At 55.8% G+C, this 20,147-nt stretch overlaps 2 protein-coding genes across 2 annotated transcripts; one reads left to right on the forward strand and one right to left on the reverse strand.

Annotated features, from left to right (window-relative positions):
• Positions 1-2,949: 2,949 nt before the first annotated feature.
• Positions 2,950-11,676, reverse strand: KDF1 (keratinocyte differentiation factor 1). The gene is made up of 5 exons (XM_075773990.1): positions 11,636-11,676; positions 10,185-10,354; positions 6,972-8,085; positions 5,979-6,053; positions 2,950-5,320 (listed from the first exon to the last, which is right to left on the reverse strand). The coding sequence occupies exons 3-5, from the start codon at positions 8,065-8,067 to the stop codon at positions 5,238-5,240; spliced, it is 1,254 nt and encodes a 417-aa protein (XP_075630105.1). The 5' UTR covers positions 8,068-8,085; positions 10,185-10,354; positions 11,636-11,676; the 3' UTR covers positions 2,950-5,237.
• A 4,469-nt stretch (positions 11,677-16,145) lies between these two features.
• On the forward strand, positions 16,146-16,686 carry TRNP1 (TMF1 regulated nuclear protein 1). Its single transcript, XM_075773970.1, has one exon. It carries the CDS (start codon positions 16,149-16,151, stop codon positions 16,683-16,685), a length of 537 nt encoding a protein of 178 aa, XP_075630085.1. The 5' UTR covers positions 16,146-16,148; the 3' UTR covers position 16,686.
• The last annotated feature ends 3,461 nt before the right edge of the window (positions 16,687-20,147 follow it).

A 20,147-nucleotide genomic window follows, 5' to 3' on the forward strand; every position in this document is an offset into this window, starting at 1 on the left:
GGAACAGAAGGTGTTTCTCCTGATGGCCTTGTCCTCTGCAAACACCCAGCTGCCACTGACTTTCCCCGGGCCAAGGAGAATCCAAAGCACCCTTTTGCTTCCGAAAGGCAGCTCCCCCCACCCCCGGGAATAAAGCATGTCTGAGGGGCAGGACGGCTCTGGTGCGACCAGCTGGAGGAGTGACTCAAAGAATGCAAAGCCCCCCCTCAGTCTGAGTTACCAGAGACCACGGCCCGTGGCCTCATCCTTGTGACCACGGCAGGGAACCGCTGAGCACCCCGAGGGACGTAGGGAACCCAACCCCACAAATACACTCACATCTCGACGCCCAGCAGACAGGGAGGCCCGTGCTGGAGGGTGGCAGGCCATGAAGGGCCCTTTGCCTTTCCACGCCTGTGTCGAGTCACCCGGAGAAGCCGTTTCGGTGCTGCCACCCGCCGGAGCCACGGCCGCCAGCACAGCCCAGAGCTCCTCCACCCGCCTGGCTGCAGCTCCCTCGCTGCTGGGCCCCTTCTCACGGCCTTTAAAAGCAAAACCTTGAGGATATACAGGCTCCGCAGAGGGCTTTCCATATGGGAAAAGTTTCCCCGTCTTTTTTTCCTCTAACAGCAGCTCTTGGCTTAGCTTTTATTAATGAATAGTGCAGCTCAGACCGTTTGGGAAATGGCCCGGGCTGCTTTGGAAAGAGCAACGAAACGGCAAAACCCCAAAGAGGGAAACTGAGGCGCTACGTATTTAACATTACTGCATGCTTTGAGGAGAAGCCACAGCTCCTCTGTTACTGCTAAGGACCAGGCTGTCAAAGAATTAAGGTTAATCCATCCGCTTTCTAACTTCTAAGCCACGCTGAAATATAAATCAGTCAGTAGTTCAGGGTGCGGATGGGAAAGATGAATTTCTTTTAACACTCAAAGCCTCACGCATCCGTTCCCAGCAGAGTCACTGAGCTTCCCAAGGAACCACCGGCAGCGGGGTGGCATGGGCTGCGCCGTACAGCGGATCCTACCAACGTCACTGTACTAAAGAGCAGCACTTCTGCAGCGCGGTGAGGAGCCACGCACAGCGTGAGGCTCTCAGGAGTCTCCTGGCAAAACCCAAGCCTAATAAAAAAAAAATAAAAATCAAACAATGTCTTCAGGAAAAGTGCTGAGTCAGGCTCCCAAAAGGAAGCACCTGCGTGAAAAGAGCATGTTTACATGCACATGGCCAGGTAAAGGACTCTTGTGTTTGTAACCTCTCCACTTGGGCAACCAAGTTTTTCTGCCAGATCACTCATCAGAACACTCAGTGCTAAAGCTCAGAGCAAAAAACCACTGCAGCAGCAGCCAAGACAGCTTCATCAACAGCAAACACGACCTTCAGTGGACAAAAAAACCAAAACCAACCACCCATACACCTGTGGATTCATTCCACATGCAGCTGTGAGCAAGGAAACCCATGATCCATGCGGCAAAAGCTGAGATGCTGAACACAGGACTGACAGCAGAGACAGATCAACTACGGCATCATAATTTTAAATGCAAAGTTTTCAAATCTTTCCAGAAATGGCAGTGATCTTGCAGCAGCAGTTTTGAAGCAGCCAGCTAGTTGGGAAGCAGAGATCAGACCAGGAACAGTCTTTTCCCCAGAGATTCAACATGCCCAAGAGAAGCAAGAAGCGATTCTGCGTGTTACAGCAACTCGGTCACTCCAGCTGCTTGAATGAGCGCTGCGGGAAGACCAACCTCTTCCAGGACAAGAAACATAGCGAGGAAGGGTAGGCAGAGGGCACAAAAACGTGGCCCAGGCTTGCAGGAGGAACTAGCAGGGCAGCTTAGGAGCAGGCAGGGACAGCAGAGACAAGCGACACAGCCACATCGCAGCACAGGGTGCCGGAGGCTGACCAGCAAGCTGCTGCCAGCAGCCTTTGCTCCATTTCCCTGGGGCCCCAACCAGCTGGTTCGAGGTCTCCAGCCACAAAACCATCTCTGGAGACCCTTCCCAGCCAAAAGAAGTCAGCGTTTACCTGTTCACAGCTTTAAAATCCTTCCAGGAAACACATCTCTCGCACACTGCAGGACTCTGCCTGCTGTCGAAGGGTGACCGGCCAGGTTGAACTCGGTCTTTAACAAAATCGGGACAGAACAGGCAGGGGACTGTGCACAGGACTCAAGTTTGGGCTCAGCCTGCTGCCCAACTGCACGGACTAGACAAGAATCACGAGTTCTTCACAGACCAAACTTGAGGGGGGGGGAATTAAAAAAAAAAAAGGCATTAGTGCAAATCCTGCACACCATCCACTCTCTCACGGGTACCGGGAGAGTTGGTCCTGTACACCAGGGGAAAAAAACCCACCCACGACCACCTCCCTTGTGCCCTCTGCCCAGGGAGGGCAAGGGAAGGCTGGCGGTGGGGAATGGAGCTCTGCAGGTTATCATCTGCCCAGTTCTGGTAGCAAAATTAGAAATTGCAAAACTGGTCCTTCAAGTCACAGGGTCAGAGCCTGAGCCAGCTCCCTCCCTGAGCAGGTCCTGCCCCACCATCAGGGACAGCAGCTGCTGCGGAGCGATTCTTGCATTGTCTGGCAACGACTGTCTACACCACAGGGAATGAGCTGGAAATTCCCCCCCACACCTCCAGGCTCAGTTTTTCCAGACCTCAGTTCCAGCATCTCTCCTCGGGGGAGGTCCAGGTTTCCCTGCACGCAAACAGCCACTTCTCCAGAGGCTCCTTTATTTGCGCCCAGCTCCCCGGTATCCCGTGCACCATCCCGGCATTCAGCTCTATCAACAATCCTCCCCACCACCCCAGGCACAGACAAGCTCTGCCAAATGGACAAAAATATCTTTGGGATAAAAGCAGGGATCAGCAACCCCCTGCGCAACCCCCCCCGCCTGTCCCAGGCTCCCTCCACTGAGAGATGCTCTCCCCGAACTGATGCAAACAGGAACGTAAAAGACACAGCGCAGGTAAAGAGCACATCTTTAGCTTTATAAAAAAAAAGACAAACTGAGACGTTTAAGGCCAAGGAGTGCAAAAGAATCCCGTAAGACACCACAGGTGCACCAGCTTCAGTGACCATCGAGTTGACAGTCTTCCTTTTAGGGAGTTGGGGGGGGGGGTGGGTGTTCTTTTGGGTTTTGGGGTTTTTTTGGGGGGGGTCCCCCAAGCTTAATCCATACGCATTCACTCTTTGTACACAGACTAAACATTAAAAATATGCTATTGCATCTGTCATAGTGATCGGCAGCTCTTTACAAGTCCATCCTCGCCCCTCGCCTCCAAAGCTCCAGCGCGCAGACCAGAGCTACGTGTCAGTGTGACCCATACCGATGCCTCAGTGCACAGGTTTAAGTAAACTTGTTCAAATACGTATGTACAAATCCATTCAGAAGCAGGAAGCCAAACGGGTCCATCAGTACGTGCGGAATTCGGGAGGGGGTGACCAAACGCAGCTCCTCCAGAAGTCCCGGGCTGGCCTTGCTTCAAGTCTTTTTCCTTGCATAAACGGGTTTTTTTCACAAACCGACAGTTTTAAAAACAAAGCAGGGAGGGGAAGCCAAATCCAAGTCTCAGTCTCTTCCCCTTTATTTTCAAAATCTCTCTCCATCAGCGTCTCAAGGTGTGGTCTCAGTAATGTCCGTGATTTATGAAAGCATGCTCTGAAACGCAAGCAGTGGACAAAACCAGGCTCTCACAGGCACTTCAACTGTACATTTCAAAGGGCTTTGGCTGGTTAAATAAGCCTGACTCCTCACGTGAGGAATTAAATCCTTTCTCCCCTCTACCCAACTTTTGAAGAGTAATCACAGGCTATGACATAAAGGCACATTTTAGTTGAATTAAGGCACATTTCAGTTGAATTAAGGCACAAAAACACGGTCCACACCAAAGCACGGGGCCTATTTTGGTTTCCCTCTCCCCAAAAAACAGTGGGTGTGTTTATTCTATGGCTGGTAAATTCAACTAAGCCTTTTCTATTCACGTCCAAGGGCACCCAAATGTATAAACAAGTCCCATGGCTTCACGTGTTTACTTTCTGATAAACAACCAAGTGGCAACACCGGGTAAGATAGAGCTTCCTCCTGCTGCAATGCTGCAGCCCTCAAGGTCGCCTGGCACCGTGCCCTCAGGGTAGCAATTCCACATCTCCTGCTTCCCACCAGCTGTTGGAGAGGGGCAAAGGGAAGGAGAAGGCACGGAGTGCCCGCAGGGGAAAGGCAAGACCGAGAAATTCCTCACAAATGCTCTCGGGAAGCTTTCCTTTCGAAGCAAGATGCTTTTAAGGGAGTTTCTAGCAGAACAGTCAAACAGCCTGATTCCTAATTACAAAAACCTAAAAATGAACAGACTTTCCCTCACCTGCCATAATTTGAGTTCAAGGCTTGCCCGGCAGTCAGCATGACGGGGAAGTGCAGAAGGCTTGGCAGACAAGCGAGGAAGAGCCGACTGGCACACAAGTCTTAGGTCAACGTGTGCAACTGGCAACACCTCACGCCCGCAGACCAGCGGTGACTGCAAAACTGATCCCTGCGGTCTGCTCGGGAGGCGAGAGTGGGGCAGCTGCCCAGGCATCCCACCCCCGGGAACTGGCACTATCTTGGGAGACGAGCCATGAGGCCAAAGTTTAAACGAACCACGTTACCTGAACCTTCTCCTCACAAGGCAGCGGGAGATGACACCACTAAGGGGCAATGGGAAGAACAAATACCACAGACTTAATGTTTTTGGGACCAACCCGGCCACTTTAAATAGAGATCTGGGTCCCTAGAGAGCAGGTGCTTGGCCTTCACCTCAGCATCGTCGCAGAGACACCTTCTGGTTATTCCCTACCCAAGTTAACTTCTGCAATGCCAGAAAGCAAGAACTGTACGACAGATCCTCAAAGCGGGGAAAGGGCTGGGCCGCTGAGGTTGTTGAAGCTAAATGTGAAGTATGGAAATCACAGAAGCACAGGTCATCTGATACTTCCTTGTCCATCTTCTCCTCCCTGGGCACACATTCCACCTCCCAAGTTCACTAGCTCCACAGTTCACTTCCTTGATGTTTTACATTGTCCAAAAAAAAAACCAAACCAAAAAAAAACCATCCAGTGAAATTCAGACAGCAGGACAAATTTGGCTTCAACATAGGATCAGGGTAGACTGGGGGAAAAAAAAAAAAAAAAAAAGGTGGCATAGTACATTCCGTATTGAAAGAGGAGAAATCTGATTGCAGCAAAGCCTCAAGACGCCTGCCTGCTGCTCAGGTCCTTTTCCTTAACAGTACACCTGAAGCAGAGGTGCCCCAGATGAGTCAGTCTCTGTGTCTTGGAAAGAAGAATTTCTGCTTGTTGGAGAGCCTTGGAGAGGAAAGAGAAGACGTGGTGATATTAGACAATGTGAACTACAGCAGCTGAGCGCCTGGCAGTTAGGCAAGCAACTGCCACAAAAGGCGTTGTGTATCATGAGGGAGGAGAAAGCCACACAAAGCCCACGGGCTGGGAACAACCCTGCCTGTATTGTAGCCATCTTCAAGGAGAGATCTGTTATTACACAGCAGAAAACTTGTCTTTTAGCCCTAGGCTGCTCTTTGGAGTGGAGCATGCATGCCGCCAGGATCTGAGCTCAGGGGACAGCCCGTCACCCTCCCCTGCTTCCCTTTTGCACAGTTCCTTTTGTTCCCAGTGTAACCCAGCTGTGACCTCAGCTGGTCACACCCCAAATACAGCCCCAAACTTTGTCAGGATACCAGGAGACTGAAAGCGCTCGGGCTAAGTTCCACGTACGGACAGACAGCACTCCAGACGCGTGTTTCATTCCCTTTCCCCAGCCTCCCGAGCCTCCTTCGCTCCCAAAGCTCAAGAGAACTATACCCCTTACGGTAACCTAAGAGGCCGGTGTCAGCTCGGCCCTTTGCAGATGGTGAAAACTGAAGGCGTACATAACATGGGAAGTTCAGGACATTCCCCTCGCTCCTGTGATGCTTTTGCAGCTAAGACCCCCAGCCAGGTACGTTACCTGCGCTGCTATGCCGCCTCATATTCCTGGCTATCACGTCTGCTGGTGTTTCTTCTGATATTTGCACGGCCAAATCTGGAATGAAAACCAAGAGGGCCTGAGACGGGAAAGGATGGGCAGCTATGACTCAAGAGTAAAGATCCCTGTCAGGGAAGTGACAGGGCTCTCCTTCAGAAGGCACCACCCTCAGGTAACAGGAGAGGTAGAGTCTGATTCTTCAGATTGCTTCCACCATTGTCTTGGTAATCTGAGCTTTATAGTCCTTAAGTACCAGGAAGCAACAGCAGCCTTACTGCTAAGCTGGGAAATGCAACAGCCACACGGTTTCCTCCGTTACTTCTAGAGGTCTCCTTTGCCCCCCATATTCAGCTTTTCAAGGTCTTTCTACAAGAAGCTCTCTTAGAACCTGTTCTGGAGGTCACTCACTTCAGGCTGCTCCAGACAAGGAGAGCATTCCCGGAAGAGCCGTGAGGCTTTCACGCTGTGGCAACAGCCCTTTCCTCCTCTTTGCAGGGATATTTACTGGCCGCTCCTCACCCCACTGCATGGAGGAGGTCTCAGCTCAGTCACGGTACTCTAAGGGTGGCATTAGCAAAGAGCGCTGGTAGAACATGAGGGAGAGAGCCAGCTGAGTAACTGGACATCCTCTGGCACAAGCCAGCTCATCTGGTCATACCAGTTAAGTTTGACTCACGGTCTTTCTGCCTAGCTTAGAGGTGCGGAGGAAAGCCAGAATCATTGCAATAGCAGCAGAATAAGCCCTTATATTACTCAGCACAAACTTCACTGACAGCAAAAGATACTATCAAGAAGCCACAACGCAGTGATTGGAGAGCAGCAGAAGTCTCCAGTGAAACGCAAGGACCTCCGTTCACACATCCCAGGAAAATAAGCCCAGCCTAAAGGCAGACATCAGCTTTCAACCCTGCTCCATCACGCTGATAAAATAACCCTCTCTTACTGAAGCGGTAACAGCAAGGAACCCGCACATACCGTCTTGGCTGATGACCATGGACTCCAGCATTGTTTCATTACCGCTGTCTGGCGCGTTGCCTCTGCTGGTCTTCTCCTCGTGGCTCTGGCTGGCTGGGATAGAAATATGGGGCCGGACCCTGCTTTTCCGGGTGCTGATGCGTATGATGCCTCGGACCAGCCTGCATTCAGCATCCTGCTCATCCAGGTTGTAGTCCTGAGTTATGCTATTGATAAGGTCCGAGATCTTGTTGGTCTTCTCCAGGAAGACAGTGTCTGACGTGCACTTGGCCAACTCGTCGATCTGGTGGACACTGAAGAGCTCCGTCAGTTTCTTGAAGATCAGGACGTCGATCTCCCTGCTGGACATGGAGCCGTTCAGCTCGCTGATGTCCAGGTCAGACTCGTGGAAGGAGTAATACTCCTCCGAACTCCGGTGGCTGCTGGGGAGTGGTGGCTTTTCTATGCTGTTCCTGAAGGGCTTCTCTGACAGCAGCTCTTTGCAGCACGAATCTGATTCCAGGTGGTGGCTGGCACTCCGGTTTTGATAGACAGGAATGCCCTTCAGTTTCACATCTGGGTAGCTGAAACTGCTGCCCATGCTGGACTTTTTGATCTGATTCCCATTCTTCTCAGCGGGAGAGACGTTGGCGGGGCTGTTTGGCAGTCGCCCGTTATAATCGCCATTCTTTCCATCATCGGTGGAGGTCTCGGTCGGCCCAGGATAGGAGATGCAGACACTGCAGTCCTGAAAGCAGCCCCCACAGGTCACTATACAACAGAAAACAGCCTTGTATGTGTTCCAGGCCTGAGACAGAGAGGAACAGCAGAAGCTCTGGTTTGGGGGAGCCTCTGCTGTACCAGAAATAAAGGTAATTGTTTCTGCCTCTCTCCTGTTAGAGTCTTTGAGGTCAGCTTTGCGACTTTTCCTATCCCGCATCTGCTGGGCTCTGGTGCGGCTCTGTTTGATTTCAGGCGTGGAGCCGCTGAACACCTCCAGACTGACATCTGTCTCCTTGGATGGTCTGGTCCGCAGGGGCACAGCCTCCTGGTAGGACTGGTTGGGCTGGCGGTGGCTGTTCAGGTCGTGGGGGAGTCCTGTTTTCTGGCCCAGCATGGCTCACCGCTCAGGCACCTGGAGAACAAGAAGGTCTCAAGTCAAACAAAGCATTTGTCATGAGTCTCACCTCAGCAAGTTGTTGATCAACAGAGAAGGACCTAACATTCAAATTCAGTGATTCCTCAGCTCAGATTGAACATTTCAATTATTTACAGGGATATTTTGCATTAGGACTTACGCTGTTCTCACTCGTCACACAGAGAGGGAATCCAGCCTGCGTTTCAGGGTTCCCCGACTAGCTTTGCCACTTCCTTTCGGTAGACGCTCGAATCAGAAGAGAGAAGTTTTAAAAGGACTATTTTTAGACATCGAAATCCCTGTAACCTTCAGAATAGGTTTCCTCTACGCAGCTGGAGGACGAGTCAGGCTCCAGAGCCCTTGCTCCAGAGCAATAAATGAGCAGCTCAGCCGTAGGTGGAGCCAGCTGACAGGCTCCAAAGGGAAAGTATCTTCTTTTAAACAACTTCCCCTTTGTCTTGCATTCCTTAGGATTAAGCTGGGCCCTGACAGCACTTAGCCATTTCAAAACACACTGTGCCCAGGATGAGATGACGAGCAATCAATCATTATGCAAACTGCCAATTCAGACTCCAGATTATTCGATGCTATTTGAATTTAGAGGATTTAGCAATGACGGCCTTACTACCACTGATGATTTTTGCTAGTCGTGCTAAGACCTTTAGGACTTTGCTAGGAAAATGGATGTCTTCATCAGGCTTAAAGAAGAGATCTTGTCAACAAGTCGGTCTCAAATCACACCTCGTGGGAGCAAAACTTTTACAAAGACCTGCTACAGAAATCTTATAGCAGACTATCTGCTCAACTGTTTTTCTCGTTGCCACTGTAGTAATGCAGGTGCCCCAGGTCTGCACACAGGAGTAAACTGTTTTTACACGATACTACGTCACCCTTCAGCTCCACGGATCCAGCGCGCGGAGTCTGGCACATTAAATCTCCCCATTATGAGGAAAGTTGGGCAATGGTGAGGGAAGTCAGGCCAAGGCTGTCACTCTGCACTTCTATTGCTGCCACTTTTATCCCAGACTGCGGTGGGCCCCTAAATTGTCCACGGTTTCTAAGCTTCTTGGCTAACACTGCTTTCACCCCCAAGAGATCCTTTTAAATACTAATTAGGCTAATTAATAAGCAGTGAAAGCCCAGCCATAGCTTAAGTGGTTTTAGACTGTCCCTGCTGCTCTACTATATACTTTCTATAGGACACCTCAAGCATGAGTAAATAAATTTGTCCCACCTTGTAAAAGCATTGCCTCTTTTTCCCTTTTTTAAAAACAAATAGCAATGTTGTCCCCACAAAGAAACGGGCGCAGACTGAAAACCCTCCCCAAGCAGTTAGAGTACACTGCTGCTTTCCAGGAATATTTTGGCTCCATCAGCTTATAAAAATTTGTAAGTAGAGCATGTCCCAGGAGCTTCCTTTGCACATTCCTGGACAATATGTTAAATATAAAAGCCCCAGATGCTCCAATTTCAGTGCTGACCAGGCAGAGCTCCCTGGACTCAGCATCAGTGGAGAGTTTTGATTGCTTTCACTTGAGAACAACGAGGTTGTTTTGGTTTTTTTTCCCTTCAGCTTCACCATTTTTGTAATGCAGTTAAAAATTGAAAAACAAACTGAAAACATTTGAGCTGATCTAAGCACAGAGCTGCTTACTGGGATGTTTCTCTTAATACTGAGGCCTCATCAAGAGCTCTACTGTATGCATTGCACAGTAATAATAATTTACATAACAATATATAATATTGAGAAGTTTCAGAGCATCTTTGACACAGGGAAGAGTGTTATCTCAGCTCTACAGAAAAAGACTTGCAGGCACAGAGATTAAACCTCTTGCCTGACATTGCACAACCCCCCCGGCTGTGACGGAGACCCCTCCAGCCCTGAACACCGAGCTCGCCCCCTTCCCATCCCAGCGGTTCTGTGACCACAGGATCGCACGTCTGAAGGGTTCCCCGGGAACGCGTGCAGAACACACCTCCTCAATCTGCAGCTTCTCCGGCACAAGCAACGGCCTGAACTGAAACCTGCAGCCAGTTGCTTAACACAGCCATAAACAAAAGCTTGGACTAAAATCCAGATCTGAGCTGGTACTCACAAGATGGTTGGGAGCTTTCTCTGTTCTCACGCAGGCACCGTCTGTGAATAGAGAAGATCCTTCTAAAAAATTTCAGCATCTGCTTCAGAAGAGCGAGGATGGATTCACAGTTTGCGCCTCTGAGGATTAGCCGGGGTCTAAGATCTTCATTGTTCAGAGGACAGGATTTCCTTTGAAAGTTTTTTTAAAAAAAAAACTAAATTATGTTGTGAATCTACTTAATAAAGTCACATTGGTTTGCCAACAACCATATTGCCACTGTTGTTAAAAGCTAGGGAGGTCAAAGCATTAACTTAAAAAGGGGCCAGAGGACCTAAATTCAGGATAGAAGATTTACACATAGATACAACTTCTCCCAAACACACAGAAGCATCAATAGCTTTTAAATTTTCTAAGCAGCCTTGCCAGAAGCTGAAAGCCACCCCGCAAAGCTCCCAGACTCCTGACTGATCTGCTGGCACCGGGCAGCGATAGAGACCCTGGCCCAGAGTTACAGGGGTCCGGCCTCTTCTCTGTGCTCCTGTATCCTCTCCCTCCCCACCTGGGGTATAAACAGCCCGGCCAAGGGGCTGCCTCTCACCAAATGCTTCCTCATACCCCCAGCCCAAAACACCCCCCGTTCCAGCTGACAACCAGGACTCCGCCACAGTGCAGGTAAACAAAATTTGGCCCTTCCTTCTCGCAAACGAAGCGCTGCAAGGAGGGAGACCTGCCCGGGCACCAAGCAGAGGCCCCTCTGCCCACCCGGGGCCCCCGGACACCCTTGGGACGGTGAATTTTCAGGAGAAGAGAAGCTGATGGCAGAGCACAGCCGGCTTCCAGCAGAGCCGCTGACCCGGCCTGGCAGGGCCTGGCCTTTCCCCTTTCCCACTACACCCCTCCTTCGCTCCTCAGCCCTCCAAAGCCCAACCGACCCCAGCAGGGACCAGGGAGACCCGACCCGCCCCCCCCTCCCCCGGAGAGCTCCTACCGCCACCAGCCCGCCAGGGCGAGGGCACGGAAGGTCCCAGAGCGGCGGGACGGGGCAGAGCAGGGGAAACGACGGCAGCACGGCGGGGGGAGCGGGGGCTGTCCCCCAGCCCTGGGTGGGGGGCCGGGACACACGGCTAGGGACGCCTGTCTCAGGGGAGGCCCGGGGCGCACGGAGGGGGAGAAGCCGGTGTTAGCGGTGGGACAGCACCAGGGGCACGCCGGTCTCGGGGGGCGGGGGAGGATCGTGGGGATCCCCGGTGTAGGGGGGGCAGCGCCCGCCCGCCCCTCCCTCCCTCCCTCCCTCCCGGTCGCGGCCTGCTGCTGCTGCCCCCAAGCCCGGGACGGGCGGCCCCGCCGGGGGAAGCACCGAGCGGCGGCGGGCGCTGCCAGCGGGCCGGGTCCGGAGCTGAGGCCGGGGCTGGAGCCGGGGCCTGGGTCCCCCCACAGCGGCGTCGCGGCCCCCCCCGCCCCGGCGTTACCTGCGAGCCAGGGAACGGCGTCCGGCCCCGCCTCACCTGGGCCAGGTGAGCCACGTGACCCGGCCCGACGGGCCGCCGCGAGGGACAGCAGAGTGCGGCGGGCGAAGCTGCTCCGGGCCGCGCTGCCCAGCCCCGGGATCCCCGTCCCCAAGGACCCCCGTCCCCACGGATCCCTCTGCCCGAGGATCCTCATCCCCAAGGGTCTGTGTCCCAAACTGTCCCCATCTCCAAGGGTCCTCATCCCCAAGGATCCCTGTCGCTGAGGATCGCCTTCCCTGTCCCCAGGGTCGTCACCCTTAAGGTCTCCGTCCCCAAGGGTCTCATTCCCCAAGGATCCCTGTCGCTGGAAGGATCCCTATCCCAATGGATCCTCATCCCCAAGAATCCCATCCCAAAGAACCCCCATCCCTGAGGATCCTGCCCCAAAGGATCCCTGTCCTCAAGGATCCCCATCCCTGAGGTTCCCTGTCGCTGAGGATCCCTGCCCCAAACAATCCCCACCTCCCTGGATCCCTGGCCCCGAGGATCCCCATCCCTGTGGATTCAGGCCACTGAATCTCACCTGCACTGGGTGCTCATCTCCCTGGGTGCTGCCTGTGGTTTTGGGTGCCTCGCGCCTGAGTCAGGAGCCCATCCACCCCGCGATGAACCTCCAGCCGGGCCATACCTGGCCCAAGCGCTTCAACACCCCCAAAGCCTTTGGCCACCCCTCCTGCCACCCAGTCCTGCTCTCCCGCCTGGCCGCAGCCCTGGAGGAACCCGCACCCTTTGCGGGGGGTGATTTCACCCTCTCTGCTCAGCACCCTGCAAAGCAACACCATCATCCATCCCTTCTCCTGCTGGCAGCAGCTGTTTGTGCCCGATTTCCCCTGGGGACAGTGGTGACACGGGGCGGGGGAACGTGTGCTGCAGGGATGCCCAGCGCTCCCCGGGCACCAGGGCTGCCGGGCTCAGCCCGTCCTGTCTCCTGCCGCTCGGTGACTCTGTGGTTCTCTGCAAAGGGCTGGTGATTCACTCTCGAGGGGTTGGATCCTTTCCTGAAGGTTTGGAGGAAAGGAAGGAAACCAGGAGGGAAAGCAGGCAGCAGGGCAGGCAGGGAAGGAGCCCAGCAGAACGGCAGCCGCGCGCTGAGGGTGCAGCTGGAGCGGCAGCCGCTCGGCTCAGATGCACCAGCCGGTTCCCGAGAGGAAAAAGGAGAGAGAGAAATCAATTTAAAGGATGGTGCCAATGCCAAGAAGCTCATTCCTTCTCTAAAGGGCACAAAGACCGCGTTTATTTATTTAAGCCTCTGGCACAGAAACACCGTACTTAATTCCAGCCGGTGTCATTTCCCTGGCCGAGCTCTCATTTGTGTATAACTCAAAGCACTGCTTGGAAATATGTCGTCTCCTCCGCTGCCAGGTGCCTTGAGCACAGATCCCGGCCACGAAACCTCTCCCGGCGCTGCCTCATTGAGCCTGGCACTGCCAGGAAGAGCCGAGCAGCACGGTGTGGCCCCCCGAGCCCAGCACCACGCTGTTTAACGCCCCATGGCTCCGGTGTTTTCCCTGTGCCCCATCACCTCCCAGCTGAGCTGTCACTGCGTGCCAGGGCTCCGGTCCCAAACCGCTGCTGCCAGCGTTGTTGGGTCCAGCGTGGTGGGGCAGGGAGCTGGGTTGACCCAGGAGTCCTGGGGCTTAAACCTGAAATCCAGATGCAGGATTCCTTCCCTTAAACTGGGCCAGGACGAGAGAGCAGCACCTCGCTCCCCCCCCTGCCCTGGTTACTGCGACACCTGGGAAAAAACCTACAGAGAAACTGGGAGAGATGGCACTAACATTAATTATTTACTGACTATAATAAGGTTTCGGTTTTCTGGAGGACATCCCAACGCAGGGCTTTAAAGAGGCTGGAGATAAGAGGCCAGCGCACAGCCCTTGGCTACGTTCTCCAGCTGCCCTACCCCAGGGCAGTGCGGAGGGCTGCCAGCATCCCTGGGGAAATACCGGGGACCGGCACGGGGCTGGCTGCGGGATGCAGCACAGTGCCCCATCCCAGCGGTTGGTGCCTCCGCATGCGGCTGCGAGGTGCGGAGGGTCGCTGCCGGGAAAGGGAGAACAACGCTCTCAACCGGGCTTTTGCATCAAAGAGGTTTATTCTGAGTGCTGCTAATTTCAGACTCCTCTGCTAAATCATTAATAGCTCGTCAGCCCAGGCAGAGATCCCGCAGCAGTGCGGGAGGGTTTCTGGGACTCAGGCAGTGACTTATCCGAAGGGGCAGGGGCATTTCTTGTATTTTTCTATTCTTTACCAGCCTCTGTCTGCTCATCTACTGGGATGTGCTATGGCCGGCTGGGACAGTCTGGGGACACACAGCTGCTGGGGGGTGTGCGTGTGTCTCTGTGACACCTTCAGCCTCACTGGCCGATGTCCCCAGCCCATCTGGCCCCATCTTACTTCTTAAACTCATGTCCAGGCACAGCTGTTTCCCGTTTCCATTTCCTTTTCTCATTCTGGACCAGGGACTGGAGCTGGGAAGGTGATGTGCAGCACAGACCTGGGGAGTGACCCAAAAAAGCAATTATTTTATGAGCAGGTGACTGATTGGAGCAGGCACCTCCAGAGGTCCCTCTAACCTCAGCGATTCTAAGGTTTCACTTTGGGGAGATGGGGGAAGCTCACTGCAAGACAGACCCTGGACCTTTCCCCCTTTGAGGGTACCCTTGGGAGTCCAGGTTCCACCAAAGCAGAGCAAAAAAAATCAGAGAGGAGGATGTTCTATTTAATACCTGCCTGTCCCCACAGTTTCTTTGGGTTGGAGGCAGAGGGAGCAAGAGCAGAGCTTTGACCTTGAACCTACGATGGAGCAGCACCCCTCAAATCCCCAAACCCCATTTTAGAGCAGCATGTCCATCGGACACATGAAGATGGCTCAGCCTGGACTTCAGATTTCCTACAGCCTGAAATGGAGCCTGCAGAGCTTAAGCAAATGTCACGGCTGTGTCTCCGACACCGGGCAGCAGCGATGCAGTGGGAGCCGGTGGACAGGCAGGGAAGGGATGAGCCAGCAGCGGGGGCCGGGAGCACTGACGCAGCAGCCTCTGACGCTGCTCCGGTGTCTGGCAGACGTGTGGCAGCGCTGGCAAGAGCAGGAATGCGACGCAAAGCACAAGGGATGGTGGTTTGTGGGGTTTTTTTTCCCTCTAAGGTAAGGAAAGCAAAGCTGCCACCAGCCCACGTAGGGTGGGGGTGACATCCACCGCAGGCCTGGACGTGGCTCTGCCTGAAACAGATTTCAGCCAAAAAAACCCACCCCAGCTTAGGCTTTTTCTCCTGTCTGGGGGTCAGATGAGACCTTGGCACCTGTTTTCTGTGAACTCTTTTATCCTCTCTGCTGCTCTGCTGCGAAACGCAAGCAGGCTTTATCCCACGCCCCTACGTGAAGATGCAGCTGCTGAGCATGGCATCCTGGCAGGAGGAAACCCAAAAAGCAGGCTCCCTGGGGGGAGCAAGGTGGCAGCAGCATCCTCCCACGCCAGCCCCCTCCCCGTGCTGTCTCAGCCCACTCTCAGCTCTGTTAACACAGTCTTAAATGATAATTACGTTGGAGCGATGTTGCTGTGACAGTCATGCAACCAAGGACACGCTGTCCTGGTGCCACATGCCCTGCACCCCAAGGCTGGGACACCCCAGCCACAGTGCCGGGGGGGGGGACGGACGGGGGCTGCCTCCTGCCCTTTCCCTGCCCCAGGCTGCGGGTTGGGGCACCAGCATCCCCCAACCAGCACCAGGAGCTTCTTGAGCTGCTTCTCCCAGGGGCTGCAGTTACAAAACCAGCCATTCCAGTAACCCGTCCCAGTCCAGCCTTTCCCCCTAACGCTTCCCAGTAAATCTCCCCACTACCCCAGCTCAGCCTTTCCCAGTAACCCTCCCCAGCCTAAGCCTTTCCCAATAACCTCTCCAATAGCCCTTCCCAGTAACCCCCTCCCAGTCCAGCCCCTCCCAGTGACCCCCCAGTAACCCTCCCAGCCTTTTCCAGTGACACCTGCCCCCCCAGCTCCGCATTTCCCAGCGACACCCCCCCAAGGGAGGGCAGTTTTCCAGCACCACGAACCACTAACGCCACCGGGCCGGTGCCATAACGGGACCGTACCGAGCCCGGGGCCGTGCCGGTGCCGTACCGAGCCCTAGGACAGTGCTGTACCGAGCCATACCGATCCCGGGGCCGTGCCGGTGTCGATACCGGTGCCGTGCCGTACCGGGCCATACCGAGCCCGAGGACGGTGCTGTACCGAGCCGTACCGAGCCCGGGGCCAGTACCGAGCCCGGATCCGTGACGGTGCCGTACCGGACAATACCGAGCATCCCTCGCCAGGGCTGTGCTGTACCGTACCGGGCCGGGGTCGCGTCTTTCCCCCACCGCCCGGTGCCGGTGCCGGAGCCGCCCCCGGCGGGGCCGAGCCGCACGGAGCCGGCGCCGCCCCCGGGCTATATATCCTCGCCGTGCCGCTGCCCCGCTCCCGTTCCCGTTCCCATGGCGGCGGCGGCAGCGGCGGATCCGGGTCCGACTGAGGGCGACGAGCAGCGCCCCGATCGCGGCGGTACCAACACCGGCAGCAACACCACCACCACCGGCGGCGGCACCGGCACCGGCAGCAGCAATAACAGCAGCAACAACAGCAGCAGCAGCCCCGGATCGGTGGAGCTGGCGGCGGCGAGGCGGCGGCTAGTAGCGGCGGAGGGTCGCCGTCGGGCGGCGGCGGAGCTGGAGGGCCGTGTCCGGCAGGTTCACTGCGCCCTGCGGCACGCCGAGCTCCGCCTGGCCGCCCGCGCCGAGGCCTTGGGCCGCCTGGGAGCCGGTGTGGCCCAGGCCCAGCTGGCGCTGGCGGCGCAGAGCCAGCGGTTACAGAAGGGGCTCCGCCGCCGCCCCCGTCCCCGTCCCGCCGCTCTCCTGGCCGCCGCCCGCGCCCTCCGCAGCTGCGTCCCCTGGGCCCCCGCCCGCCCCCGCGGTACCGCTGCCCCGGCCGCTGCTGCCCGCCGCCTGCCCGCTGCGCCCCGCAGCCCCGCCTGAGGAATGGGAGGGGGTGGGGTGGGGGTTTGGGGAGCCTGCGGGGGTGGTGGGGTCTGGGGTCCTTGAGGGGATCCTGGGTTGGGAACCTGCAGGGTTTGGGGGGACCCTATGGGATGGGGGGGGGGGCGGGGGGAGTCAGCGGGGTCTGGGGTCCAGGAGGGGGGTCCTGGGGAGCTTGGTGGGTAGGGACCCAGTGAGTAGGGAGGGTTTGGGGGTTCCCGGGGGACCCTGTGGGTTTGGGAGTTGGGGGGGGACCTTGGTGGGTGTGGGGGGTCTTGGAGACCCCATGGCATGGGGGCACCCAGCAGGATCTGGGGACCTTGAGGGGGTCCTGGGGAGTCTGATGGGCCAGGACCCAGTGGCTCAGGTGGGTTTGGGGGTTCCAGGAGGATCCTGCAGAGTGGGGGGGTTCTGGGGGCTCCTATGGGGTGGGGGGACCCAGCAGGGTCTGGGGACCTTGGAGGTGGCCTGAGGAATCTGATGGGCTGGGACCCAGCGAGTCAGGAGGGTTTGGGGGTCCCAGGGGGATCCTTGTAGGGCATGGGGGGGGGGTCTGGGGGACCCAGCGGGGTCTGGGGAACTTGGGGGTTGACTGAGGAGTCTGATGGGTTGGGACCCTGCAGGGGTAGGGGGACCCAGCAGGGTCTGGGGACCTCAGTGGTGGCCTGAGGGGTCTGATGGGGGAGACCCTGTGGGGTCTGGGGTGCTTGGGGTTCCCTAGGGGACCCTGTGGGATTGGGGCACTCCAGGGGACCCAGCAGGGTCTGGGGACCTTGGGGTACCCTGAGGAGTCTGGGTGGAGGTGTCCCTGGGGGACACTGGGGGTTTGGGGTGCTTGAGGGACCCTGCAGGGTCAGGGGTCCAGGGGTGTGCAGTGAGGTTGGGGGCCCAGCAGGGTCTGGGAACCCCCATGGGGTTGGGAGACCCTGCAGAGTCTGGGGTCCATGGAGGATCTTGCCAGGTCTCTGGGTGTTTATAGAGGAACCTGCTATCAGCACCCCCAGCCTGGTCTGGGGTCACCTCCCCCCCCCCCCCCCCCCCCCAAAGGCAGCAGGTTCAGGGCAGCCACTATGGGGCAGGGCCCCTTCCCTGTCTGAGCCCCACTGCCCCCCCCCCCCCCCCAAAGGGGGGTCCCCCAGACCCTGGGCCAGCAAGACACTGGTGGGACTGTGCCTCACGCTGGGGCTTGGGTGCAGCCTTCCCGTGCCCCTGTGCAAGCCTCAGTGGGGATCAAGTGGGCTTGGGGTCGCCCCACTTCCACCATCCCCGGACAGTGATTTCGGCTCTGGACTGTGCACCCCCGCGGGGGCAGAGAGCAGAAGAGGACTGGTCCTTGCAATGGCACCGGCACTGTTTGCCTCCCACCAAGCTGGATTTTTGGGACTGCTTTGATGACTGACAAGGCAGGTGACATTTGCAGCCTCCCCGTGCTTCCGCCAAGAGTCCTTGAGCACCCTCAATGTCACCCTGCAGCAGAACCTGTCGCTGCGGGCTCCGGAGGGGCAAAAAGGCACCTGGAGGCGGAGGTGGGCTCAGGACGAAGCATCCCTCTCCGGGCAGAAGGCTTGCGCAGGGCCCCGGCATCGCTGTCCCCATCTGTGCCCCACCAGCCCTGAGCCGGCCTCAGGATGGAGGGCTCGAACCCGACAGCATCAGCCCTTCCCACTGGGAACTGCAGTGCTTCAGCCGGCAAAGCCCTCTGTGAGCCCGTTCCTTCGCCGCACACAGCCGCAGCGTTCGCCATCCCCGGGCTAACGATATCCCGTGCCCGAGCCACCAAAACGGGGTCTCGCTTTGTTGCGCCAAGCTTTTGCAGTGGCTTTCCCCGGAGGCTGCATGAATCCCTCCCTCCTGCTGAAAAACCACTTACCCCCTGACTTATTTATTTTTAATTAAAAAAATCCACTTGATTTGGGCTGGGGTGGGGGGATTTCACTGACTCATGAATGTGCCGCGACTACTTTGGTGTGAGACAGCAGGTCTGTTGTGTAATTCTCGCTTCTCGCCTCTGTGCCGGCTGGTGCTGCTGCCGGACTCCTGCCTGTACGGTGCTGCCTGCACCGTGCTGCCTGTGTTCCGCAGCGGGGCACGAGCAGAAGTAAAGTTTGATATATTTTATTCATTACATGTGGTGTCCTTAGGTGCTGGCTGAAATATAACCAAGAGGGTGATTAGAATGGGGATTAGCAAATAAGCCCTGGTAATGGCGTGTAATTAATACCAGAGTGGATTTCTCTGATTATTGACCCCTTCCCTCCTCTGGGTGTGCGGGGATGTGGAAAATGTGGTAGGAGCTGCCTGCAGCAGAGTGCCAACGCGGGTGTCTGGGGTCCCTGCCAGGCACCGCAGCCGTACATGTATATACACACACATATAGACATAGTCTGTCCTGAAAAATTTGTACAAGGTCACAAATAAGGTACAGCAAGCACATGAATGCGTGCAGAAAATGGGTGGCAGAGAAATATTTGAGCTGCCAGCATGACTTCACGGTCATATGCTGAGGGGGATGTGTCTTTCTCCTATTAATCCCTGTTTTCAGACAATTCTTTTTGGTTTTGTGCTACCCTGTGCTGTGCCCACAGATTCTCTGACACCCCGTATCTCCTCGATGCTCCCTAATTTCTGCCCTTTCACTAAATCGCTGCCTCCTGGAAGTTTTCCCATGCGTGCAGAGCTGTAATCCCAACCAGGAGGTGATTCCCCGAGCCGGGCGGGGAGTTTGCTGCTAATAGCAGCTTACAGGTCTCAGCCAGGAGAAGGGACACATTATCTCTCCCAGGCTTTCAATTAATAGTATGAAATGCACAGCTTGGGTTTAAATCCCTCAGTATTTTTCCCTCCCTGGTGATTATTTGCAAATCAGCTTTTGACCTGATTAGAGCAGAACCTGCTTAAAGGAATTGCAGGGAAAGACCATTTAAAAAAAAAAAAAAAAAAAAAAAGAGTCAACTCCATTAAACCAGTAAGACCAAAAATCATTCAAAATCTTTTGATGCGACGGTTCTTCCCCACGCTTTGGTCTCGGTACAGTTATGGTCTCATCACACTTTGTGTTCCTGCAGCATCTTTACCTGGAACATGACATCCCTTACAATTCAAATGCTTATTCCCATTTTCCCACCGGACGGGGAGGCTGATGCAGTTAGCGAGGACGGGAGGTTGGGTGGAAGGGCCAGGAGGAGATCCCAGGTGTCCTCACAGCTCCACCCTGCAATAGGTGCACGTTGAGCTGAAATAAGGATACCTGTCTGCTCCGGGTGCCCAGGGAACGCCACACTCGGGATTTCAAAGGATGGGGAAAGGCAGTTGGGGTCCCCTCTGTCTCCAGGGGCAGGGGGGCGGATGTCATGTCCCCCCTCCTCTGGCAGGAAGAGCAGTGAGTGCAGTTAAACTGCGTGGGGTGGTGGGGAGGGCGGTTGTGGCGGGATCCGAGAGCTGGCTTTGGGAGTGGAGGAGTAG

The sequence above is a fragment of the Balearica regulorum genome, chromosome 22, assembly GCF_011004875.1.
Source record: "Balearica regulorum gibbericeps isolate bBalReg1 chromosome 22, bBalReg1.pri, whole genome shotgun sequence".
In the NCBI taxonomy this organism is placed as follows: Eukaryota; Metazoa; Chordata; class Aves; order Gruiformes; family Gruidae; genus Balearica; species Balearica regulorum.

Coding starts and splice junctions, on each gene's coding strand:
- KDF1 (XM_075773990.1), bottom strand. CDS start 8,067: ATGCTGGGCCAGAAAACAGGACTCCCCCACGACCTGAACAGCCACCGC. Junction 6,054..6,971: donor CATGGTCATCAGCCAAGACG/GTATGTGCGGGT, acceptor TTTTCATTCCAG/ATTTGGCCGTGCAAATATCA. Junction 5,321..5,978: donor GAGGCGGCATAGCAGCGCAG/GTAACGTACCTG, acceptor TTCCTCTCCAAG/GCTCTCCAACAAGCAGAAAT.
- TRNP1 (XM_075773970.1), top strand. CDS start 16,149: ATGGCGGCGGCGGCAGCGGCGGATCCGGGTCCGACTGAGGGCGACGAG.